At 36.9% G+C, this 26,639-nt stretch overlaps 4 protein-coding genes across 6 annotated transcripts in view; 2 read left to right on the top strand and 2 right to left on the bottom strand.

Moving 5' to 3' along the window:
- LOC136989546 (uncharacterized protein NKAPD1-like) overlaps window positions 1-26,639 on the top strand; it is a 106,598-nt gene that overhangs the window by 15,520 nt on the left and 64,439 nt on the right. The window lies entirely within an intron of this gene.
- Window positions 714-26,039, top strand: LOC136989541 (uncharacterized). 2 transcript variants are annotated; one of them, XM_067287752.1, is made up of 32 exons: window positions 714-1,215; window positions 1,283-1,558; window positions 2,073-2,230; window positions 2,357-2,503; window positions 5,005-5,167; window positions 5,714-6,076; window positions 12,169-12,606; window positions 12,676-12,897; window positions 13,604-13,673; window positions 13,909-14,159; window positions 14,234-14,401; window positions 14,998-15,111; window positions 15,954-16,073; window positions 16,147-16,266; window positions 16,323-16,388; window positions 16,461-16,993; window positions 17,613-17,688; window positions 17,870-18,019; window positions 18,087-18,203; window positions 18,498-18,614; window positions 18,694-18,799; window positions 18,871-18,939; window positions 19,295-19,366; window positions 19,444-19,515; window positions 20,180-20,254; window positions 20,317-20,388; window positions 20,794-20,865; window positions 21,161-21,232; window positions 21,304-22,172; window positions 22,247-22,411; window positions 24,014-24,237; window positions 25,848-26,039. In XM_067287752.1, exons 1-32 carry the CDS (start codon window positions 756-758, stop codon window positions 26,037-26,039), a joined length of 6,189 nt encoding a protein of 2,062 aa, XP_067143853.1. In that variant the 5' UTR covers window positions 714-755. The 2 variants fall into 2 exon arrangements, with proteins under 2 accessions (XP_067143853.1, XP_067143852.1); XM_067287751.1 differs by having other exon boundaries at window positions 17,867-18,019.
- On the bottom strand, window positions 9,289-10,502 carry LOC136989544 (chemotaxis regulatory protein ChePep-like). Its single transcript, XM_067287756.1, has one exon. It carries the CDS (start codon window positions 10,435-10,437, stop codon window positions 9,346-9,348), a length of 1,092 nt encoding a protein of 363 aa, XP_067143857.1. The 5' UTR covers window positions 10,438-10,502; the 3' UTR covers window positions 9,289-9,345.
- The window catches only part of NANS (N-acetylneuraminic acid synthase), a 32,179-nt gene continuing 31,373 nt past the window's right edge, over window positions 25,834-26,639 (bottom strand). The window contains exon 8 of one of the 2 annotated variants that reach the window (XM_067287757.1): window positions 25,834-26,244. In XM_067287757.1, the coding sequence (XP_067143858.1) occupies window positions 26,059-26,244 (186 nt within the window). In that variant the 3' untranslated portion in view covers window positions 25,834-26,058. The remainder of the gene's footprint in view (window positions 26,245-26,639) is intronic. The other variant, XM_067287758.1, reaches the window with a different exon arrangement.

The following is a 26,639-nucleotide window of genomic DNA, read 5'->3' as shown; positions in this document are numbered from 1 at the left end:
CTAATTGTTATCTCCACTCACTGTAAAGAATCAGAGTAATTTGTTTTGGCCACAAAGTAGTGACATCACTCTATTGTCGGCATTTGTTACGAGCTGAATTGAAACAGGTTTTCATGATGAATTAATTAAATTCTTTGCTGCTTTAAATATTACATGACTATAAATAAATATTACAACTCATTTCATGAATGTTGTCTGGACAGTAAAACTACGGTAGCAGAGACAAGTTCATTTACGTAATGAAGAGAAATGATTGTAGACAAATCTTTTGGCATGGTCACTGTATGTTACTAAAAAGAGGCTCTTGAACTAAAAAAGCCTTCAGAATCTCAACTGAGTACCATCCATTGTCGTGCCAAGATACCTAGAAAGTGTCTACGTATATATTTTTAAATCTTTCCTCCTGTGGACGCTAAGAGGTTCTTCGTCAGGTCCATATGTGGGCCTGCCAAACTGGCCTACAAAAGACTCGGGTTGTGAGGGGCAGGTCGAGATTTCTTTTTACATTGTTCTTACATTTAAAAAATTTTATGCTTATGCACATAAAAATGTGTTGAGTGACATTGAAGTTTCAAAATTTTGTGTGGGTGGGATGTTGGTGCATTGCATCTATAACTCTCCTTACATGCCAGTAGAAAGCATTTTCTGGTGACGATTTAAAACCCAATTCGCCACTGGAGTGATTTGATTTAATTTATTTTTAATTTTTAATAGGAGGATTGCAAATAGGTGGTGGTGTCAAACAACATTTTTGTATGAAAACTAAAGAAGCATCTGTAAACCATTCATTACGATGGATGCCGGGACAATACTGTATCTATCAGTTTGGCGACAGCTGCCCCATTGGTTTCAAAAGCGGACATATAACTTGGTACGAGAAATCGGAAGGAAAATTCAAAAGTTATAGTAAAAATACCGTTCCTAAAGGGGAATACACTAGTAATAGTACGACTATATACTTCTGCTGTAGAAGCGATCACAATCCCGACGTTGCCATCAGATTGCCAATTAGTCAACCGTTTTATTTACTTCAATTTGGTAGTAGTTGTCAGAAAGTGCAAGGCATGTCAGAAATCGAACAATACTTTCATTTCAATGACGTCAAAGTCGAAACTTTAGAGAATTTTAAATCTAAATTTAAAGCTCCTTATCCAAGAGTTGATACGACTATATTTGAAAATGGATTCACCTTATATTATTGCTACTACGATATAAGTAAGTAATTTCTTTGTATCGTTTTGTTGTTATATAGAAAAAAAAACAAGATTTTCTTTTATTTTAGCATACAGTCTACGAGGTTTTAATGTATTGGTCGATAATACCGGAATTATTTCGTCCATTGGACAATATTTTGATAACAGACATTACGGTATCCGTCATTTGGAAGAAAGGAAATTTCAAGAGGCTTTCAGATGCGCCTCTTATCCTGTAACTAAAAACGAGCCCTTAATGGTACATTTGAACTGTTCTCAACCCGTATTAGGGCAGTATATAACAATACAAATGTATAACAGATATGACAGTTTACAGATCTGCGAAGTTGAAGTATTTGGTGAAGGTAAAGTATTAAAATCATGTATTACTTAACTTATATTAGTTATTACGTATGCATAGTAGCATGAAAAGTAAATCAAACTTGAGCTAAGAAAGTTTGTAACATTGAATCTTCGTCGCATCCTTAATTATAAGAACTAATAAATTAAAAAAACAAGAACATTTAAATGTCAGTGTTTAGAATTTTTATTATTTTTAAATTTGTAAATAACTGTGCTATTACACTCATATTTATAAATATGATGGCAATGCATGACTGGAAGTGGCAGAACCTCCCACAGCTTCTGGTCATCTTTGCTCCTATGTATCGGGGCACTGTCGCGATAGTATTGGACTTAGTAGTCTATTTTTTGAGTATATGGGAACACTCGACTTGTGCTGATTCCCTGGTGGTCAACCGCAAAACTCCCTTTTTTTTAAAATGATAATTCTTTGAATATTAAATCATTCGGTAAATCGAAAGTACTGTATAAATGTTATAGTACTTATGCAGTTATATATATATATATAAATTTCAGAGGCTTGCGGACAGCCACTCGGCATGGCTTCGGAAGAAATATACGATTCTCAAATAAATTCGACATCAAACGACAATGATTTTCTGAGTAAGAATGCCAGATTAAATGGGAAGAGCGGTTGGTGCGCATCCGAAGAGGACAAACTCAAGTATATAACGGTCAGTTTTTCTTGGAATGATTTTAAATTTTATAAAAAAAATCTATAGAATGAATGTTAATGTTTTAAAATTAAGAACATATAAATAATGGGGTTTTAATTATTCTCGAAATGAATTAATCTTTAGATCGATCTGAAGAAACCTACAACCGTTACCGGAATTATCCTTCAAGGTGATGCCGAAAAGAGAGGTTTCGTTAAAAATTTTCATTTATCGTTCAGCAACAACGGATCTCATTGGACTTATGAAGAAGAACCTGTCGCATATAAAAAGGTTTCTTTGATTTTATTTCGAATCTTTTTTTCTTCTCGTCTTTAAAATTTTATTATTATTGTAGATTTTTTCTACTGTCGTCACCGTGCATTAATCCACATAATTTATATCACTTTTGGATTAGTTTTGCTTTGTTAATGCTGGATCTACATTTTTAGTGGCCCGAAGCTTGGGCCGTTAAGGGTGCCCCTTTGTGACCGGCCCGTACTGCATTTCATACGTCCTCAAAATTAACTTATAATTGGTCGTATATCAAAATTCTCTGGGGATTTGGGTGCTGCACGCTCCCAGATAATTTTCAAATACGACCAATTATGAGTTGATTTTGAGAATGTGTGAAATGGGTATTAGAGCTTATCCTACGAGGCCAGATGGCCGAACAGTTAAAGTGGTACCTACCACTCTGGAGAACCCAGGATTAAATCCAGATAGGAAAATATCTCTGGTGTTTTTGAGGAGATTGTCCGGATACGTCGGGCCCTGTCGCCCGGCTGCGCCGTTCTGGGCCTGGCCGAACCCATAATGGGCTTGCTAAAACGGATCTTCTTAATGTCCACAGGACAGAGTTACAAAAACAGCATATTGTAAGGAAAATATCAAGTACTTTAACCCATTGGCTTATGATTCTATTAATAAAATGCCTTTATTTTAACTACAAAACATCATGCTTGTTGAAAATTCATTCGTTAAAAAGAGTTGCCTCGGGTGTCCCTCCGAAATTAGGAGTCCCAAAGCTTAAAGTTTGATAATTTGATAGTAGTGCCAAGTGCCAAGTTGCCAAGTGTTTAATAAATAACACGGTCTTGTGTTTGATGCTCAACATATAAGAAAACACGGTTCAAGAATATTTAAATTTGATAGTAGATCTGCTCTGTGTAAAATTGGCATTTAAAGTTATAGAAAATAAAATAAAAACCTTTGCTACATTTTATTTCTTATATCTTGCCATCTGTACATACATTTATAATAGGCACAATTGTGACTAACCATGTAGTCATAATATGGTGCAACGTTTGTTAATGAATTAATCATCCAATTCTCGGCAAAGCAGAATTGTAATTAAGAACAGTGTAAAGTATTACACAAATCTCTCAGTTGTGTGTGGTCATTGAAAGTAAAGAAAATGACACCAATCTCGACTAATAGGAAAATTCAGTGCTTTTTGACAACAAGACTAATTTACATAAAAATTGGCATGCATAATCAGTATCAACTAACTAACTGCTGTTTATCATCTATAAGGCAGAAAGAAAGAATTTCAGGACAGTTTAAAAATGGATGATCCTGGGTTCCAATGACCAGAGCAGGGCCGGATTTACCAATTCAGGGGCCCTGGGCACAAATTCGGTGGGGGCCCCCTTTAAGAGTAGGCAAATTTGATGATTTAGAAAATTTACACAAAGTACTGTACTTTCAACTAGATTTCAACTAGGAAGTTGTAAATTTCATTTAAAAATAAGGTTATTGTAAACATACATGTGTATTTTAATGTGTAAAACGAATTATTTTAATTTAATTGAAAAATACTTATGTAAAATTTTTTCCCGAAATTTTCCGATGTTTCATAGGTTTTTTCCCGGGTTTGGTTTTCTTTGCCTGTGGCCCTCATGATTAGGCCACACTAGCCTGTCGCAGTAATAGGAAAAAATTATGTTTAAACATAGTTTTGTGGGGGCCCTGGGCACAGGCCCCAAATGTCCTTATGTAAATCCGACCCTGGACCAGAGAGAGGGGCTCTAAACGTAAGAAAATTGTCAACTAATGCTACCTTGTTGCTACGTGCATACGAACGACTATTTTTATTTTTCTAATTGGTCCTTTCCCTTCCCCAAAACTATAAATCTCTGAAAACTCTGCTCTTGGTGCCCTTTTCAGAATCCCTTAACTTCATTTTGTATGCCTCCTTACGAAGATGAGGCAAAATTATTCATTTCCCAATCTTCTATCTCCCAATTACCTTTTTCTTTTCTTCAAACTATAAGTCTATACCAACTCGTGGTGTCATTTTTGGAATTCCTCGTTAAATTCGTCTTGTACAATACCTTTCGAGGATGAGAACAGATTATGAATTTCTCACAGACTTGCACTTCCATTTCTCTACATTTTTTAAATCACCAGTCCTCAAAGCAAAGAAGAAAAAAGCACATTTTCCTTCTTAATGTCTCCTTATTTTTATCCTTGTACCATTTTTTACACAAGCTTCAAAACTCGTCCACATGCTTCAAAACAAAACAAGTGAAAGAAGAAAAAAAACAAAGGACTCGAGCCGATATTAATACAATTAAAATGCTCGAGAAACTCATTTAAGATCTTACTTTTTCACTTTATGATGATGGTTTGCAATAATTTTTAATTTTTTGATGAAATTATTGAACTATTTCATAGTATACTTTATTTAATTACTCTTAACTTCCTAATTGCTATTCTGTGCAGTCCATTACAAAATTGATTATTAACTCAAATAATTACGTATTTAAGATTTAATTTCGAATTAATTTCAGAATTACACCTGCAAAACTTGCAATCCGGAAAGATATTCAAATGATATGAACGTTCGTTATAATCTTCTGAGAGGAATTAAAACTCAATTTGTGCGATTCGAAATATTAAGTTATCTTAATTTTCCTTGTTTAAGAATGGAGATTCTTGGATGCAGAAATGAAGGTTGGGAATTGTTTCATAAGTTTAAATTTTACATGTATTTTTGTTGTTTGTACACTCAATTTAGAAATAAGATTATATTTTACTATCTCTATCAATTATTTAATAAATTTAGTGTGAAGGTCAATCGGAGTGGCATCTAAATCTTCAACCCCTTCAAATTAGGCAGCCATGTTTACCATATGCATTAGCCGAGTTTTCGTCTTTATCAGACGAAGACTCGACTAATGCAAATATTAATTCAAATATAATTTCAAATTCAAAATCACATAACAATGGGTTAAATTCCCATTATACAAATCCCAGTCTGAGTAAATGTCATGGAAGGTCCCGAAACACTTCGGGCTGTGGGTCTCTCAATGGTACCTACCTAGTCATAATTTAAAAACTACTAACTAGCTACTCGGTTGACCATAATTTGGCATGGTACAGTACATATACGTGTACAGTACCGTGCTTCTGTAAATAATTCTGACTTTGGTTTTATTACGTAATTATTAATTATGAAAATAGTAAACAGTTAACTTTTACATTGGCAATTATTTGCAGATGTCTGCGACGAAACATTTACGGAACCCGAAGGAACCATACATTCGCCAAATTATCCATTTTATTACGGTCAAGATAAATCTTGCTGGTGGAAAATAATACCTCCGCCCGGTCTTCACGTTCAAGTCGATTTCATAGTGTACGATATCGCAAAACAAGAAATGATCGAACACAATAGCAGTTGTCACGATCAATTATTCTTATATCCGGGAAGCAGCAACGATACTGTTATTACTTCTCCCTATGTTAACTTCTTTCCAAAACAAGTGACTTCGATAAACGAAACTAGAATACACCTCAAGACGTGCATCAGATATTCCATGAGCCGATATCGGGGATTTTTGGCAACATACAAATTTGTTGGTAAGTGCTAAAATTAATTATACATCTATTTTATAAATGTAATTGCATTTTAAAAATTCCATTTCGGTAAAACGAGTGAACAACTTTCATACTTTATAGTCAAGATTTATTCAATGCACAAATAGTTTAATTCTCCGGCTGTTGTATTTATAACACAAGAAAGTATTGTAATCGTGCTTCTGAATATCACTATTGGATGGGGTATATGTGCTGCAGTTGTTTGTGGCAATCAGTCAACGTGTTGTTGGCACTCGAAGAAAAAAACGAGTAAAAGTGGAGCAGCGGTCGTACCTGAAAATTGCACTTCTCCGTGGCAAAAATGCACGTGAATGCCATGTTGAGATATGAGAAGCATTTAGTGATTGTGCTTTGCCATATCGAACGGTGGGGTGGGTTCATCTGTTCTACCGTGGACTTGCATCATCAGCCGATGCGACAGGTTTTGGACGTTGTGTGCTTGTTCGGAACGATGTCAATGACTGTTATTGAACAGTGCTTAGAAGACGAGCGCTAACTGTGATGTAATTGCCAAACACTGTAAACGTAGATATATCTAACAGTTTATGACACGTCGTCAAAATGCACGATGTTGCTGCCAAGTGGGTGCCACATCATTAACTGAGGTACAGAAATTAACTTGCCACAAAATACTTTGAATGGTCTGACGTAGAGTGACGTCGAAACGATGACTGCGCGGTCGCTAATCCAATCTGCGACGATCGCACGGATTGAGTTCGTCGTGGTATTTGAGCTTGGTATTTAAGAAAATCCGGAAAACACCACGCAGCTAGGTCGTCAGGCACGGAGCGAACCCGGGACCAGTGTTCGGTAGCTTTATTCACCGGTTATTGGCGGGCCCTGTGCGGGTGCAACAGGTGCACCCGCACAGGGCTCACTTGGAAGGGGGGCCAAAATACATGTATTTGTTTTATTATTTCCTCAAACCTAATTAATCAAGGGGCCTAAATGCAAATTCTTGCACAGGGCACAAGAATGGCTAGTTACGGCACTGTTGGTGGGTAATGTAATTTTAGTTTGAATTTGTTTAGAAACAAGACAAAACAGTGCCATAGTCTCTGTCAACCACACTTCACTAGTCATTCCGACCACAGCAAACGGTTGAATCACAAATAATGTAAGCTGCTCTATAAACTCCCCTAGCTGTCAAAAATTAAAATAAGAATAAGACCAAATTCTCATAATGGTACAAATTTGCACCTATATTTTCTGAGTTCAAATTCCCAGCAGTTTTTTGGAACTCCGTGCAATTTCAGAAAAAAATTCCGCGTTTAAAAATTCGATTTAGTTGTGCAATTGAGGAACTTACATTTAACCCTTAAAACTAAAGCAATTAGTCTTTAATGTAATGGCATGGTAAAAGGCAAATTTCAAAAGAAGAATCTGATATTGACAGAACTCCACAACTGTCTCCCATGCCACAAACATTCTCCTGGATTGATATCAATTTTTGTGCAATGACTTGTATGTCATTTTAAAAGATGAAGTACATAAAATCTTGGTATGTCCTTCGGAACTTAGCATAAAGTTGCTATTAAGAACAAATCGCACAAGAACATTCCTTTTGATGGAAAAAGTAGACTTATTTTCTATAATTTAGAACGGATGTACATTTCGGGCTCAAGTACTGAAGAGGGGCATAGAGCCGAAAATGTACATCCATTCTAAATTATAGAAAATAAATTGCTTTTTCCATCGAAAGGAACGTTCATGGGCGATTTGTTCTTAATATCAACTTAGCATAAAGTTCCGAAAGACATACAACTAATTGAGAGAACAGCAAGCAATCAAGTACATAAAATCGCCATTAGAAGATTTACACTTACAATCGATTTTCATGATTTCAAATTTCAACTCCATTTGAAAGATGTTTCGATTTCATTATTCAAATATTACTGAAGTAGCCAGAGATTTCACGTTGAAATTCTTCTGCTCTTCCCCCTCTTTCGTTACTTGTACTCTTCATTATTTTTGTCTTTATTGTTAGTTTTCATGCTGTATTTTTTATACGTTTATTGTCAAATAAGTTATAACAACAAAATTGGTGGAACCGATTGAAAAGGTAAAACCCAGCAAAAATATCTAAATAAAGGAAACTTTTGAAAGTTGTGGCATAAGAATAGTGGAAGCAGATTTGACAGTAAGACTCAATCAATGAATAAAGTGTTCATTACACACACTACATTGCTTCATCCAAAACTTGCTGTAGTTGTCTACAGCAAGTTTTGGTTGAAGCAATGAAATGTGGCCGTGATAATAAATAGGAAAAATAAGCATGGTCACAGGAAAAGGCTTTGTGCCGTAAAATTCCTTACTGATACTGCTCAATGATGCTCTAAAAGTAATTGAAAAGTCTGCTGTCATGTCACGTCATAGCCGATTATGTAGTCAAAGTTGACACTTTAACATTACGCCTGTGGCCCAGCTGTACGACGATTGAAGAAAAGACGATATATACGAGAAAACACACTTTAAAACTATTATACTCACTACAATATATATTATTTATATTATCACACAAATTACACTTTTTTGATTTTCGTATAAAAATTCAGCAACGAGTTGCGTAATTTTCCCGATCAGACTTTAAAATTGCTTGTGGCGCCATCTGTTACGATATTTTATTTTTAACACCTTTTTATATTATTAATCATTGAAACGCCATGTTTACAATACATGGGGCTAGAAAAACATCCGTTATTCCGAGTTACGGATGCGCTAAAAAGAGAGAGAATTATTGATTTGGCGGGACCCGATGAGAGACACATTGTCCATTAAAACGACATTCAACGTATTCGAATTTTAGGAATGACGACGAATAATAATTTATTTTTCGGCACGATAATCTTTTAGCGTATAAATGGACTAAATAGATTTTTGACATTAACAACGTGGATGACGATATATAATGCATTGCCGAAAGTAGCCCCGGACCAACTATGATAGCCGAACGCTTCATATAAAATAATGCGAAATTACTATGGTAATTCTCTATCACGGCATTCAAAATTATTATAAATCCATGTAATTCTGCGTCGATTAAATAATAGTAATAATGCTAATCGACGGTGTTGGCGTTCTAACAAATTACAGGAATAACATTTTCCTCTCGGACTTCAATTGTAAATAAAATTTATTTGTTCAAAGAAAAAGAAATTTCGAAAAGTAACAGAAAAAATGTCGATCACTTTGGGAAAATGTTGAAAAATTTTTGAAATCGAATAATTACTAATTCCCATTATTCGAAATCACTAGTCGTCCTCCGCTTCCTTTTCTTCGACAAGAATGTGTTTTATGAGGACAGCTTCTTGGAAGTTTGCTTCTTCCGTACTTGCCTTTTTGAATTCTGGCACCGTCAGTTTTATATCCTCTTCGTCGGGTGATATAACATGCACCCCGGGTTCTTCTATTTCTCTTTGTGGCGTTGCGTGTCCTTCGGATGCTTCTATTTCGTTCTCTTCTGTAATATATTCTTTGGGTGTTACAAACTCTTCTTGCAGTATTACTTGTTGCTCGGATGATACGCTTTCGTCTTTTGAAGCTACTTGTACGTGTATTTCTCGTACTGACGGTCGCATTTCTTCTTGTGACACCACCACTTGTTCAGATTTTTCACTTTCGTCTTTTGAACCTACCTTCTCTTCAGATGGCACCACTTCTTCTTGTGACATAAATCTTTCCGATATTTCTCGCGGCAGTTCTTCTGATTCCGCTTCCATTTCTTTAGATTCTATTTCCTCTTCGTCCGTTTTAACCTCTTCACTTTCGTTCGATTTATCCACTTCGTCGTTATCGAATGTTGCCTTAGCTTCGGTCGAACTTCGTTCCTCGCTTGTTTCCGTTTCCGTGCTTTGTAATGGTCGATCCCGACTTTCGTCTTCCGTATCTTCTGTATTTGCCAACTTCGAAACTTCTTTTCTATCATTAAGAAATTCATAAAGTGGAATAAAAAGAAGCTTGCGAATATAATAAGCGAAAGTCTCCGAAGGATCGGAGTAACACCACATCAGCAGAGAATACTTTAGAAAACTGTACAATGGTACACGCGAAAGCAAAAACTTTAAGCGAGAACCTCCTTCCAAAAATACAAAGAGTGAAAACACCATCCAATAAGTTAGTATCTTTCTATGGACCGGGTCGACGGCGGAACTGGTTCTTCTCGTTCGATGTACCGTTTGAACGGTGGTATATGCCACGGTAAGGATCGAACCCAGTTTATGTGCAAAGATTGCATTTATCCACGTAATTATTAACAGTAGCAGAAACGCTAGAGACCAAGTCGCTCGAGTAATTCTACTTTCATTTTCCAAAAAAGAACACGTCGTGCGAAAACGGGAAGACATTTTGATGATTGTTAATCGGATCTATAATACAATTTATGTTTATCCTACCTTATTGTTGCATCGGTCGAGTTTACGTATTAAGCGTAAATATAAACAACACAGTCAAACGCCGGTTTTCGAACGCTCACTTTTCAAAAAACGTCGACGACCAATCGGCAGGATTACAGATTCACAACAGTTGCGCGGAGATCGCCTGGCGTCGTTAGACGTCACGATTCGAATAATCGATAATGTTGCTTTAAATTAGATTTCAATTCTCGTGCGGAAAAGATACGATTCTTATTTTTCGGTTCGCGCCTCATTTGAATTTAAGTGAAATTAATTAATAGTAACCGCGTTAATTGATCTTCGCGTAAGGTAAATGGCATCCGAGAATTCGTGTTAGAAGTTAGGATGAATGAAATTGTCTCTCTTACGAGTACTCGATTTGTACGATAAGTTATAATATAATAAGTTGCATTTGTATTTTTAGGCGTATTTCGTTGTTAAAAATGCACGAAATACATCTAAAGGGTGGAAAAAAGCTTTCAGGGTCAGGAACGGATTAATCCATTTTATATTGTTTCTTACGGGAAAAGTCGTTTGGGTTTTAGAACAACTTTTAGGAACTTTTATGTTCGAAAATCTATTTACTTTCCCGACTGTTATATGTAGCAGGGAAATTATGGCGATTATTAAAGAATGATCCCGAGATTTTTACATTTTGTGACTCGGAGACCTTAAAACGTCGAGAAATGAAAAAATTATCGGGTTTTTCCCCCTCTATATATATAATGCTTGTGGGGAGGACAAATTTAGTTCACCGAATTTGAAGTTTAATATTTCCTGTGGTTTTTACGAAAATACGAAATAACTACATAAACATATTGCTGCATGGACCTCCTCAGAGGGGGCAAATTTTTTCTCGAACTCGGGCAACTGCCTCCCCCCCGAGATCGAGTAAAAAATCGTAAAATCAGTTTCTGGATTTGAGTGAAAAATACACAAATAATAATCATAAAACTGATTTTAGGTACAGTACGTAACTTTACACTCTCGACCACGGGACTGTTTGCCAGTCTTTTTGTGTTGATGTAATACCGTATTGTATAATCTATTTGTGAAAAAATCCTCAAAACATTTAATAATTAAATAAACATTTATTGATGTGATTATCTCCGAGCTTTGCCTCCCCTGGAAAGTTTTCTGTAGGCGCCCGAACAAGGGACAAGTATCCTTCATCACTTTCTTTTACACTTGCGGAACAGGCTAGAAGTCGTGCATTTTCTGTTGTTTGTCGATAATGCAATTTGGGCTCTCTTGAAAATTAGGAAAAGGGGCAATCCCAACGAAAAGGAGGCAATTTGGATTTTACATCGACTCCGAAATCTCGATGTTCACAATAGTCCTGATAATCCTCTGCTCGATCACCACGAAGAAGCAAAGAAAATTTTTACTTATAAAACACAATCCTACACCCCTTCTAGTTTGGACCACTTTCGTGTGATTAAAATGAAAGTTTGTGTCTTGTGCCGAAGGCATAAGACACAAACGTTTATTTTAATCATAGAGATTACGTAGTAAATATTATTCAATTAAGTAATCCGGTGCTATTTAAACGTTACCCGGTAATGATCCTAAAGGTGACAATTTTATCTTCTATTAAACTTAAATTTTTATTGTTAAAAAGGCATTTTAAGCGTTGAAAAATTAAGAATCGGTTGTTCTAAAAACAAATATTTTAATTTTTAGATTGTCCGGGATGCGGCAGCGGAGATTTTCATTGTCCCAGGCTCCACAACTGCAGTTTCGAGAGTTCGTCCTGCGGCAAAATCGTATCCTACGGCTATCCTTTATCCTACCAACCCAATCATCGATGTCGTTGGCTGATCGTGGCCGAACCCACCCATTACATCAACGTTACCTTCAGCGATTTCGACATCGTGGGAGGGAACAACCAATGCGTCTTCGATCACATCATTTTCTACGACGGAGAGGAGAGCAAAGAGGATAACGTCATAGGAAAGTACTGCAACGAACTGCAACCGGGAAAATACGTGGTGTCTAACTGGAACGCCCTACTCGTCGAATTTTCCTCCGATGCCGAGCACGAAGGTCGAGGGTTCTCTTTGACTTACATCGCGCAGAAGTACCAATTGCCAAAGGAAATTAAGAACGAAAAGTTCGAAGGTATTCTCGCGCGTTTGTTGATAGCCAAAGAATATATTGCAATTAATTATTTTGGTTTTTTTCCGGTAGACGAATCTTGTCCGGTGGGATGGAAATATTATAATAAATATTGCTATAACGTGTTTCACGAAGACGATCCTTTGCCGTGGTACGTAGCCGAAAAGAAATGTACGTTGAAGGAACCCGGACGTAAAGGGCATCTCGTCAGCATTGTCGATAAGAAGGAAATCGCCGTCGTTCATTACTTCTTAGTGACTTACTGGGATTCCAGACACAAAACTTTATACATAGGTAATTGTTTTCGTAAACGTTCCTATTTGTAATTGCAGTTACGCCACACGCCAAAAAACCAGCCAACTCATAAATCCTTTACACCAGTGGCGCGTTATCTTATGAGCAAAAGCAACCGGTGAAAATGCGCATATTTTCTCTGGTGCTCCGGTGCAGTTCTCTCCCTTTTCCGAGAGCTCTATTAACTGGTGTCACGACGCATTCTCTAACTTCGGCATTTTGGGTGAATCTCCTGTCTCCCAAGGCATTCTTTTACACTTTCCTATCTCCCTTTGTTTCACACTTCACCTCGCGTGCTTTCTCTTCTTTTCTCTTCCTCCAGGGCTTAAGTCTGTAGCTAAAAAACAGACAGCCCTCTCTCCCTTTAGTAACGTGTCTCCCAAGACAACCTTCGGAGGACCAAACGGGTCCTCCGAAGGACTGCGCAGTGACAGATCCAGTCGATTGACTCCGCTGCGCACCGATACCAGCCATGACTACTATTCTGCTGACATAACATTGATGCCAAAATGACGAGAGAGGCACGGGTTGTCGGCATGTAGAGGAGGAATACCTACAGAAAGAAACAAATTAAGACCACGAAACCCAACCCGTACGGTTTTGACGCCATTACTGAAATACTGGATAGAAATTGAACCGCCCTCTTATATTTTATTGAATATTTTTTATAAAATTGTATTTGAATAAAATATTTTTTAATTGTTAGGTTTGAATGACGAAGCGAGAGAAGGAATTTATAGATGGAGTGATGGAAATCCAATGATTTTTACCGACTGGTAAAGTATTTTCTATTATAGAAATAATTAATTTACACACACGCGACTTCTCACATTCACGTAATAAAAGTGCAAAATAAACTCTCTTAAGTCAATTAAGGTGAGATAATACTGGGCAAAATGCAACAGGCTATAAATATGAAAATATAAATTTTTTTTCTAAAATTCATCTTAAAAATATTTTAGAAATAAAATTTAAACAATGAATGAACGGGCTTTTTCTTAATTTTTAAAGGTCTCCAGCAGGTGGAGGTTTGCCCACCCAACCGGACGGTGGTGCTTATCAAGATTGTACCATGTTGCGCATGGACAGCATTCATTCCACTGCTCTGTGGCACGACATACCGTGTTCTTTGAGAAGTTTATCTTATCCGTATTCGAATGACTATCATTTAGAGAGCAACAATCTGCCGAAAACCACCTTAAGAGACTCTCTACCGTCAGTCAACAGTTTCATATGTAAAATCCAGAGTAATAAATTGAGAGGTATGTGGTTTCCATTTTGAATTGAAGCAAGTTAGTAAGCGGAATCACATTTCTGATACTTTCTTTTAATATAGATTCTACTTACAAAGCAAAACACTTGTATCAATTAAACACTCAGTCGGTAGACCTTGACATTCCGGAGGAAAAATATTTTATTTGCAGAAATAAGGAAGTTATCTCGAATTTTTTCGTATGCGATGGAGCGGAAGACTGCAGAGATGGAAGCGACGAAGAAGAATGTGGTTAGCGCTCGTAATTTTCAATAATTATAAATGAACTATATCTTTGTAAATCTGTTAATTACACGGGGTGTTTCGAAAGGTATAAAGGTCGATTGGGCAGGTGTGTAGAGTAAACAATGTATAGAAAGTTACCTTACATTTGTATAGTTTAGTAAAGATGATCTTTAAATTGTGCCATCATCTTCAGTGTTAGCAACCGAACAATAAAGACCGTGTTAACAAGACAAACTACTCTATCAAAAGAGCTACCAGACAATGTTTGATGATAATTAATGAAGCAGATGTTCAAAATGGCTTCCTCTCGAGCATCTTGGCAAGCCGACAAACGAATGCCAAGTATTGTCCTACGGTTGGCACTGCCATACTTTGTACAAGTTGTTCTTGGTTTTCTATCTCGGAATTGTACGCTTCTTCCTTTGTACAATTAAAAATAAAAAGTTCAGTGGTCTGTTACCTCTAGTGTATTGACTTAGGCTACCTTTTGATACACCCTGCACAAAATCTAAAATACAGTATTTTGTTAATTGCATAAATCAAAGATTAATATATAAAAAACATGTTTTTAAAGTATATATTAATTTTTATTGTTATTTAAGGAACCAGTCAAAAAGAGAGCAGTTTTCAATGCGGAAACGGACGAAGCATATCGATTTCGGCTTATTGCGACTTCAAAGACGATTGCAGCGATCGTTCGGACGAGTCTCGTTGTGGTAAGTTCTCGTTGGTAAATATCTTCCGTTAATTCTCGGGACGAATTTCCACCTTACGCAGCAGTGCTTATGACGTAACGGCATGAAAAAATTGAATTATAAAACGTAAATAGTGCACAAAATTAATCGATGCACCTTTTTAATAGGGGATGGAATTTAAGGCCTTAAATTTCATCCCCTATTAAAATATTTACGTAAGGTAAACACTAACATTTTTGACCCGGTTAGTAGATTAAAGATGAATTAATTAATTCGTCCTTATTTATGTAGTGTACTTAAAAAGCGGGTCTGTAATCATAGTTCTCCAGACCCTGCAATACGGGGGGCCTAGCAATGTTACCATAACCAAATGCTGGTGTTTGCCTAAAAAATATCAAAGATGTAAAATACATCCATTCTGTTTATCTTGACTACATAAATTTAAATGAGATGATTTTCTAACGGATCTGCAACGGCTAAGTTGTAGACCCTTCAGAAAATCTGTAGGAAACTACAGTTTTCCACTACGGTACTATTAAGAGAGACATCATATGGTAAAAGTCAATAGTTTTAATTTTAATGGTACCCACCCAGGGTGGAGGGGATAAAACCACTGAACATGGTACTCGGTGGTAGGTTGGCACCCGACGACAGGCTGGCCATGTGGAGTTTTCCGGGTTTTCTTCACGTTTGTAATTCCTAAGGGCCAATTTCTGGTGGAAAGTCCCTCTGAAGATAGCCCACTTGTCGCGTTGCAGTATACAAACAATTAGTTAAAAAGATTCATTTTGATTGTCGTCAGACATCAAAAATACATTTATTCTTTAATTAAAATAAAACTTAAGTCTTTTTGTACATTAAAGCCCACAGAGATTGTACCAAAGATGAATTTCAATGTCGAAACGGCCAGTGCATACCCTCGTCACAAAGATGCGACCTTCTGTACCACTGTCACGATAACTCCGACGAAAAGCTGTGTTTAGGTATAAATATATTCGAGGATGATACATAAAATTTCAAAAGTTCCATCGAAGTAATTTCGTAGTATTTTATTAGGCCATTGTAACGACGATTTCTTTAAGTGTTACGACGGAACGTGCATCCCAAAATACGTCGTATGCGACGGCCATCGAGACTGTCCGGGAAGATTTAACGAAGACGAAAACGACGTGTGCTGTAAGTGTTTGTTTTCATTTAAACTATAAAATTAAATCTAATAATTAAAATTTTAGATAGGTTAGCCAGGGTGGAAGACATCGAAGGATGGAACGAAACAAAGAACTTATGCTCTAACAGAGGTCTTATTATTATTATTTTATAAAATAAATGAGCCTTTAACAATTTATTTACACGCATTTTTAATCCGGCAGCACGTAGAACGTGTCACGATCTGTTTATAAACGATAACATTAACGCTAGTGGATACTATACCATCGATCCCGACGGAAACGAAGGCCCCGTCAGGCCATTCAAAGTGTATTGTGACATAGACAATACCACGAATACGGTTAAAACGGTGATACATCACGATTCGGAACAACAGTTGTACGTTAAATCTGACGTTCAGGGCAAAGGTTATTACAGAAGATCGATCATCTACGAGGCTGGGATGAACGGAATCGTATCACTTATAAACATATCCTCTAAGTGTCGGCAGTACATCGAATGGAACTGCACCGGAACGGGCTTTCACTTTTACGAAGAGACACCGGTTTCCTGGTGGGTGTCCAGAAGAAACGCACCTCAGTATTATTGGGGTGGAGCCCACAAAAATAAAACCTGTAGATGCCATCCGTATTGCTTGAGGCCGGATCTCAAATGTAATTGCGATGCCGTGGGTAAAGATCAAGAGAGTCGAGACGACGGTTACGTGGAAGATAAAGATAAACTTCCCGTCACGGAGGTGAAACGACGCTTTTTAATACATTAACTATTTCCGGTAAAATAAACGACTTTTTGTACCCGCTAGCCGCACGGAGGATAACGGGAATCCGGGGGCCCTATGGCAAATTAAATTATTACATTAAGTAATGGGAGTATTGTTATAGGGGGCCCTAATTCTTTGGGGGTAATTCGTCTCTTAAATGTCCCGTAAATGGTATAGCTGTGCTTAGAAAAGTTTGAAGGAAAAAATGGCGACCCGGGACAAAATTCAGACGGGGAACTCCAGGAATTTTTAATTGGCAGCGCTGTGTGGGGTTCCATCCCTCTCCTTCCGGTCACTCGACTATGGTACCGGCTAAACCCGTAATACTATCACGTAATTATTTAATTTTGGGGGTTTTCACAAGCATGGAATGCAGTATTGCATGGAAACATCCCACGGTCGAAGGTGTAATGTTGCATATTCAATCAATTTTACCATAATTTGTGTAATTTTTTACTGGCTTCCAGAGAGGCCGAGTGCCCCGTTTGCCCTCCTCTTCGGATATCCATTTTAGTTTCTGAAAGACCACAGATATGATACGGAATTAGTGGATCCTGGCGATTTCTTACCTAATTTCTTTCTCAATTTTTGACAGCTCCGATTTGGGAATACGTTTAAAACAGGTCAGTTTGGATATCACAGACTAGGACCGCTGGAATGCTTCGAAGAAGGTAATTTTCATTCTATAAAGGATTGTGTGTATATTTTATAATAATGGAACCTCGTTTAATGCCAATTAACATAAATATAGGTCTTTAAATAATATAAAATAACCATATTGTAGAATTTATGATCAGTGATGTCTCGTGAAACTTAAAACACGTTATAATGGCGTTTTACTTCTCGTAGCAGATTCGGAACAGTTGAACTGTACAAACAGCGTTAATTATATTACTTGTCAGTCCAACCACTTCGTACATAGAAAATACATGTGTCTGTACGAATTCGACCAGTACGGCTATCACATGGGATGTCGCGACGTCACTCATTTGAGAAACTGCGGTAAGAATTTGTCGTCGTAATTATAGCAGACAAATAAATTATTATACTATTTTATATACCTACGCAGAGACTTTTACTTGTCCTATGAACTACGTAAAGTGTCCCAATTCCTATTGTATCCCGTCCAGATACGTTTGCGACGGTAAATGGGATTGTATAGCAGGTGCCGACGAGCAAGATTGCGGTAAGTCCCCAATTTCTCAAATGTAATTAATATTCAAATATTTAAAACCCCTCGCGTTCGGGCTATATGTATCGGGTTATCGAGGAAAGCATGATGTACTGTGGGCAAGACACTACTAATTTCAGATCGAGAGCATATATTTTAATAAATTAAAAATTAGCCCGGCATTGTGACCATGTCACAATAATTTTTGCTGGTACTCTATTATCTATCTGTGCACCAACGTGCTGGTCGGGTAGGGGTTTTCTGTTTTCTTTACACGTCAGTCGCCTAAAATAGATGATACCTTTTTAGACTCTTATTCGTGTCCCGGTCAATATAAATGTTACAACAAAAGTTGCTGCGTACCCATTCATCAACTGTGCGACAAAATTCGCCACTGTCCTCACGGAGACGACGAACTCCTGTGTAGTAAGTCACGATGTAATTAATAAATAACACTTTAAGTGAAAATAGAACACTGTCCTGATACACGAGTAATTTTTAACAGATTATACTTGCCCGGAAAAGTGTAAATGCATCGGTTTATACGCTTCTTGTGTCGAAATTAACGCTTCGTCTCTTCCCGAAACTTTGTCTCCGGAACTTCGAAAATTGTGAGTTATAATTAAAATTACGTCTGAAGCAAACTTACGTTGAATAATTCCACTTCCTTTATTAAAATCAGAGATTTCAGCAAAAACGTTCTGGATATGCAGAAAGCCGATTTTAACAGGCTGCGTACACTGGCAGAACTGTAAGTACTTTTAATTTTCTACTGTTTTCTATTTCTATAAAAGAATAATGATGACTGGGCTGCAATTTTCAAAAATTGAACACACACAAATTCCACTGGCGTCCGTCTGTCCGTAGATAGATAAAAGCCGACAGCATACACGATATTGACTATATACGAACTTCCGGAGCAAACCGGAAGTCAAGTTATTTCAATTCAAAGATTTTTCCCCCGGACAGAGTTAATGACCGGTACGACTCTATTGTTACAAGGAAAAGTATGACGTACAAGGGCAAGATGATACTAAAATTGTGACGAAAAATTGCAGCCCGGCATTGTGACGTCACGATAAATAATTGCTGGTGTTATTAATTAGGATCCTCCAGTATAACGACATAACCGAATTACCGGCCAACAAATTTAGTAATTTGGGAAATTTATATAAGTTGTGAGTAAGGTTTATGTCATTGGATAAATTTTAAAATCCGTTGGAACTAATATATACTTTTCCATATTTGTCTCTAGGGATTTGAGCAATAACAAAATACATTTTATAGCCAGGTCAGCATTCGAAGGATTGAAGAATCTTAAATCATTGTAAGTTAAAAAGTTTAAGTATAGTTTTACATTTTTTTTTATGCTAAAAATTTCTTAAATGTACAACAGGGTGCATCCAGATTGCATAAATTTATTAAAGTTCAGCACAACTCCTATAAATCCAGTCTTACCGGACATCTGGTATATAAATACGTGAAAGCATACTTAAATACTAAAGTGAAAAAATTTTTTAAAGATTAGTTTAGTTTCTTCCTGCACTTTACACAGGTTTCCATTTTATAAAGAATTAAACAGAAAATTTTTGGCAGATTTTCCGTTCCGTTTTAGACAATTTACCCTGTAGCTGATTGTTTCTTCGAGGCCCTAGCGCTTTTGTTATAAGGCCCTTTAAGTGATGTCTTTTTGATATAAAAAGAAAATAAAATTGTCAATTTACGAGTTAGGTCACCGTCTTACCGGGGTGCGAAATATATAAACTTTAAGCATTGGTTAAATTTTTCGAGGCGTATTATCTTTTGCCACGTAATTTTTGAGGCCCTCGAGAGTACGAGGTTCTAGGGGCGCGCCTATTGGGTAATCTGACACTTGTTATTACCGTAGTTTCGAATTAGAGACGTGTCTGGCTTTAGTTCTGTTGCAGATAAAAATGCATTCACACTTTGTATATTTGATCGTACACTAATTCCAAATTTCCGTGTTTTAGGCACCTGGAAAACAATCCGACGATAACGGAAATCGAATCGGAGGCATTTTACGGCCTGGCTAGACTGGAAAACTTGTAAGTTTACTTTTGTCTTTTGTTTTAGCACCTTATTTTTAACTTGAATAATTTCTTTCTAGCAATTTAACGGATCTGAGGTTAAACACGCTGAGAAGGAAAACCTTTTGGGGAATGTCGATGCTCAAATCTTTGTAAGTATCCTCCGTTGGTGTTTTAATCTATTAATTATTTGTAATTCGCTCTATTAAAATGTTATACGGTAGACATCGCGCTGTTTATTAGAATAAATACAACATTGTTTCTAACATACAATCAAATGTACAGTACGTAACACTTTTTCCACTCCTTTAATCGCTGCCTCTTCTTAATTAAACTAAAGATATACTTGTGTATATTACACAATGGAATGTACACAAGACGTCACAAAGCCGTAATAGGGGCCAGAATGCGATACTTCCGGAACACATTCCAGTTCTGGAAAGTAGTATTTTTAATACATCCCATACAATACGTAGATAAAACAATAATGATCCCGGATTGCTACTCTAAAGCATATTTCGATTGTTTAAATAATTGTTTTACTCCTTTATTTTTAGGAATATCAGCAATAATAATATCTTGCAAGTAGAAAACGGCGCCTTTCTAGGTTTGCATTCCGTAACAGTTCTGTAAGTATAAGTTATTTGTAAATAATTTCTTCCGGTCAAAGGTTAGTTATGGCTAACTTGTTTTAGAGCTTCTTTCGTGTGCCTTTCCTTTATTGGTGATGATCTCTTCTGCGCTTCACCCCAGGTAATCGAGACTCTGTCGTAATAACCAGTACGGAAAAACGATTATTATTCGCGTAAAGCACTGCTCAATTCCCTCCTCGTAGTGTTTTTATTCTTGTCTTCTCCAAATAATTTCCTATTCGTAAACTGTACTTTGGTGCAAATATCATTTTTAATATTTTGTTTTCTTTAGGGACATGAGAGGTAACGACATTGCCGATTTTTCTCATCACATGTTCGTGGGAATGAAATCGCTAGTATATCTGTGAGTGGCTATTGTTAATTTATTCGGGTTTAAGGCGAACGAAAGTAAAAATAAACCCAACTTTTCTACAGATACAGCGACTCGTTCAAGTTTTGCTGCGTGGCCGCCGATCAGATACCGTTCGATAACTGTTGGCCGCGAGGCGACGAAATATCCTCGTGCGAAGATCTGATGAGTAGCCCCGTGCAGAGATCCTTCCTATGGGTGCTGGGCCTGGTGGCCCTGGTGGCCAATCTCTTCGTCGTCATCTGGCGCATCAAAATAAGAGACTTCAACAGACCCAGCTCTCTGCTGATCATCTCCCTGGGTTTTGCCGACCTGCTCATGGGAATCTACCTCCTCATAATAGCGGTGGTAGACGTTTACTATCGAGGATACTATATCGAAATATCGGATTACTGGAGGGAGAGTACCCTCTGTAAGGCCTGCGGAGTTCTGTCCACAGTGTCCAGCGAAGTGTCCGTTTTCACTCTAGTGTTTATCACCCTGGACAGACTAATTACTCTGTCCTTCCCGTTTTCCAGCCAGAGATTTTCCATTTCGCTGACGTATAAACTGATCGCGCTTTCCTGGTTGATTGCCATGTTGATAGCCGCCCTTCCGTTGCTGATATATCCGTATTTCTTTGGGCAGTTTTATGCCCGATCGGGTGTGTGTCTGGCGCTTCACATAACTAGCCAGAAAGCCGCCGGCTGGGAATATTCCATAGCGGTTTTCTTCTGCATCAACTTTATAGTGTTCCTGGTCATTTTTTCCGGGTATCTGTACATGTATCTGTCCATACGAAAATCGTATCGCGCGTTGACTCGTCTGAACGCCAGGCAGGTCAGAGAAAACAAAATCGGACGTCAGATGGCCCTCATAGTCTCCACCAATTCTCTCTGCTGGTTTCCCATTATACTGATCGGACTAATGGCAATGGCCGGAGTGAAAGTTTCGGGTAACGAAGCCGAATTCGAGTGCCGAAATTTTAAATATTTTTATATACGTTAACTTATTGCGTTTACTTTTCAGGCGAGGCGTATTCGTGGATTGCGGTTTTCATACTTCCCTTAAATTCGGCTACCAATCCCATAATTTACACCATATCTTCCACGAAGTTCATGTCTTCTTTTTGCGTACTTCCGTTTCGTAGCAAGCACGGGAAGAATTATGGGAATAAAACTCTTTCGAAAAGCCGTAAGTGTACTTTTCTAGTCTTTTGTCGGAATTACTTTTTTAAATTACCATCATCCTGCATATCACGTGATTGGCAAAATTATGCTTGTAATATTTTTTTTCTTTCGTAATGCCATTCTTAAAAGTGGGAAAAACAGGGAGGAAAACCTACTCGGAGTTCTCTATAGAAAATAATGGTTAATATCGTCATCCCCCATCTCGACCATAAAATTTTACTACAATCTTTCCCAGAACGAGAAGGGAGCCGTCGTTCATCCCACCGTTTTAACTTGGCTAAATAATTATTTTTTTAGCCACATTCCCGCACAGTTAAACTAGGAGAATTTTTGTAATTTCTCGGGTAGCCTTCTTCATTATCGCTTATTCGGATCTTGCCATTCCTTGCGTTAATTCTAAAATTAAAACTTCGGCTCAATCTCGATATTTTAGTCGCCTTCCTCGAGTCTCCGAAATCTTAAAATTAATTTATTCAAAATTACATCCTGTGTTACACACTATTAAGAAGTTCAAATTATTATCCATTATATTAGATTTAAAATAAATGTAATCAAAGTGTAAAAAAGAAAATAAACTATCTAAATCATTGTACCTCAAGTTTTGAATCGCGCCCTATACAATTAAGAATTACAAAGTTTTATGGGAGGCAAAGAACGTTGAAACAAACCATATGCACGTGGGAATGTGTGATTGGAAACGCCGTTCTAGTGCTAGAGCAATGGTTCCCGAACTTATTATGCCCATGGACCCCTTCTCATAGCAAAAACCCGACTATGAACCCCCAAGTGAAATAACTCTACATAAGTAGTACATATTAAAGTTAATTTTGTAATTTTGCTGTTGCCTTGATTGGTGATTGTAATAATAAATTATATAATATAGTGAAAACAACAAAAATATATATATCCGTTATTCAAAAATTTAGCTAGTAATTTAATTTATATTTTATTTTATCTATTGAATTTTAATAGAACAACATATTTTTGATCAAAACTAAAAATATGTAAATAATTATAAAAACTATTGACAAACAACCAATAATTATCACTGTTTTGGAACGAAAAATGAAATAAATGTATAAAATTCTATAAAAACAAAATAAATTCTAAAATGTCATTAATGTATGCAATAAACGAAGCACAGTGCCCATTTTCAAAATGGGAAAGCTTTTGCTAGTATATTAAAAAGTAAATGAATTACATGTTTTTTAAATTGATTTCCAATGATGATAATTATTGTTTAATCTAATCATAGAATTATAAAATAATTCATATATTAAAAACTATAGATGATTATAAAGTAAATAATAAAATTGTATAAATTTAATTAAAACACCTAGTATATAGTTCATAAGTACTTTGTCTATATTTAAATTTAATAAAATTAAAAATTACATTTATAACATAACCTTATAGTTAATAGTTATTTTTATTACTATACAGTATATTGTGGCAATCGAGTGACATTTTATAAGCTAATTAATGTACCGTTTTATTGACAAAACTAAGGATTTACTTTGGCAGTAGAGAAAATATACCGAACGCCACCATAAGTCGAAACATCCGGCTTAACGTATTTTTCAAATTCTCTTCTCTCCTTTGTTAGTGACCACGAATGGTAACAGGCTGAGGGAGCCACTCCAGGGAAGACCGTTCAAACCTCCGCAAGGTTACCAGTCGCTGGTCCAGTTTCTACGCACCGTAAAACCTCTGAAACCCAGGATGCTTCTGAAGATCGCCGCTTCGGTATGCAACACGTTGCGAGAACTTCACGCCGACAGTTATGCTCTGGGAGGTCTGAGCATAGACGCCGTCTTCGTGTCGACTCAGGTAATTACACGAATTTCATCAGTTATTCTTCATCTATTTGTATACCGTATTTATTCGGGTTTTAGTATCTATGAAAACGGCGTACGTTTTACATTCCGTTTCTAGTGCCGTGCGGCACTTTTTACAGAAATGTTGCATTTCCGACACCCAGAACGATTGTTGAATCCGTTGTCAATTTGGAAAAGCCCGATGTGGGAAGTTGAATAGTTTTCCGACTTCGATATACAACTTACCAAACATATTTAAGAATCGAGCGCTCAGAAATTAAGATGCTGCTTTTATATTTAAGCAAATGGGTATACAATAATACTCCGAACTTACGCGATAGGTGGGACCGAGCGATAACCGCGTAAGTCGGGGTATAACTTCGCGTATAAATACATACAAATTATTTTTAATTGGGACCGGAGACTAAAGAAAACAAATTTAGAAAAAAAAATGTTTAATAAAATCTTAGATAACATTGTTTATATCTCAGCGATAATACCATGACGTTTACGAATGATGCTTGAATTTAAATATTGAGCATTTTTCACGTGAAAGCTTCGAGAATTTTTTCTTTATCTTTTATAATTGTTCTGACCATCGATTCGGGTAGATCAAACTTCTTTGCCAATTCACAAATTTTCATTTTTGTATCGAAGTCTTTAATAATGTTAAAGTTTATCTTTGGAATGTAAAGTTTTCTTTTCTTGTTTGATGCAGAAGAATCAGTTCTACTTCGTTTGGATGACATAATAGTCTCTCAAGTCTCCGTAGATATAACAAACACAGAAATAAATAACACAAAATAAATTGTAGCTATGCGTCGATTCCGCGCGACACGTCCGAACAATAGTGTGGGGGGAAGAGTAATCGAGAGTTGTGTGACGCTCAAACAAAACACGAATCGTCGAGATTTGAAAATCGCGTAACTCCGGGTTCGCGTGTCGGGGTTACGCGAACCCGAAGTCGAGGTATTACTGTATTTGGTAGCCATGGCCAGAAGCAATTGTAATCTGGTAATTTTGAGGCATTTAATTTTAAAGAATAATGCATACCAGTACAATACACTAAACATTAATGTCTAATGTGTGTTGTAATTAATTTATTCCAAATGAAAAAAATACAATTTGCCGACTATCAATAATGTCATATTAACTGTAGCCTTATTTAGAAATGCTCCATTTTATCAGTTATTTGAAGAATTAACATAATAAATGAGTTCCTATATTTTTGGACAATGCAAGATCACATCTAAATGACAGTAATACAGCCATTTAGTCGATGTTATGGTAAAATCTTTCCTTACTAAAAGAGAAAGGACGAAAGACGTATAAAAACATCTAGTTTAGATTATTTTGTAACGGCATGAAAAGACCAAATAGACTCCGAAGTTCATTTCTAAACTCTTGCCGACATTTATTGGAACACTGTAGAGTTTTTATCCTGTAACAAAGTTGGCATAATTAATTTTACTTAGATTTTCGTGTTGCCAGACAGGTGTGCGCGGTGTCGGCCATGTAAATATTATAGAATCACCATTTAAAACCTGTATAAAATTTATTAATGCAAATATATTCAAAACTGTGTTTTAAAAATGACCATGCTTACGTACGGTAACTTTTCAGGACGATTCCGAAGAAATATACGTGTACGTTCCGGACTTCAACGCCTACAGGATCTGCAGTTCTCCCACAAACGACTTCATAAACGACACTGCCATGGACATGGAAGAATTCGGTCTGCTGTTGAAAAAGATGCTGAGAATATATCACGTGTCCACTCGGTCGCGCGATCCCAACCAGGGAACCGCCTGCTAGGTGAGTGAGATTGGCTCAGTCAGTCGACAACGTCGTCCGTGATGCTGTGGTCGTAGGGCACGTCGCGCTTCGCCATCCTTCCTATTAATTCGGACAACTCTTCCGCCCTCCGTCCCTTCGGTTCTGCCACTTTGACGTCCAGCATGTCTTCCGTCAAAACCGTTCCCGCAGGAATAAATTTGGCAGCCACTACAGTTTTTCCGAGCTAAAATAAATTAAATTTAGATCATTCCGGAAAAAAATATCTGGAGTCAAACCCAAACCCGCAACTTCCGCTTATTGTACGAATTAGCTTACATTTCCTGGACCTACATTTACTATAATGTTTACTTGCTTGAAAACCAATTAATTAGAAGATATGAGGTAAGCGCATACTTGGGTGGATGCGTGGGTGGGAGGAATTGCATAGGTGTGCTTGTACTCGGTCAGATAGAGCAAAGTAATTGGACAAGCTATTTTCACTATGAGTAATATCACCATCAGATGATGTTATAAATGATCAATATATAATTCCTAGTTTTGCACTACAGAAACGTACAACCTCTCAAAAAGGAAAAAACTATTTCTATTAAGGAGTGGGGTGCCAGAATGTTTCCACAG

The sequence above is a fragment of the Centruroides vittatus genome, unplaced genomic scaffold (assembly GCF_030686945.1).
Source record: "Centruroides vittatus isolate TY-2023 unplaced genomic scaffold, ASM3068694v2 scaffold_654, whole genome shotgun sequence".
In the NCBI taxonomy this organism is placed as follows: Eukaryota; Metazoa; Arthropoda; class Arachnida; order Scorpiones; family Buthidae; genus Centruroides; species Centruroides vittatus.
The sequence above is the reverse complement of the archived record's forward strand: the minus strand, read 5'-3'. Positions and strand labels throughout refer to the sequence as shown.

What these genes read in the sequence shown, in the direction of transcription:
- LOC136989541 (XM_067287751.1), top strand. Translation starts at nt 756, where the DNA reads ATGAAAACTAAAGAAGCATCTGTAAACCATTCATTACGATGGATGCCG. An exon ending in TCTTGGATGCAGAAATGAAG is followed by an intron (nt 5,168 to 5,713) that starts GTTGGGAATTGT and finishes AATTATTTGCAG; the next exon opens with ATGTCTGCGACGAAACATTT. An exon ending in TGCCGACGAGCAAGATTGCG is followed by an intron (nt 18,204 to 18,497) that starts GTAAGTCCCCAA and finishes ATACCTTTTTAG; the next exon opens with ACTCTTATTCGTGTCCCGGT.
- LOC136989544 (XM_067287756.1), bottom strand. Translation starts at nt 10,437, where the DNA reads ATGTCTTCCCGTTTTCGCACGACGTGTTCTTTTTTGGAAAATGAAAGT.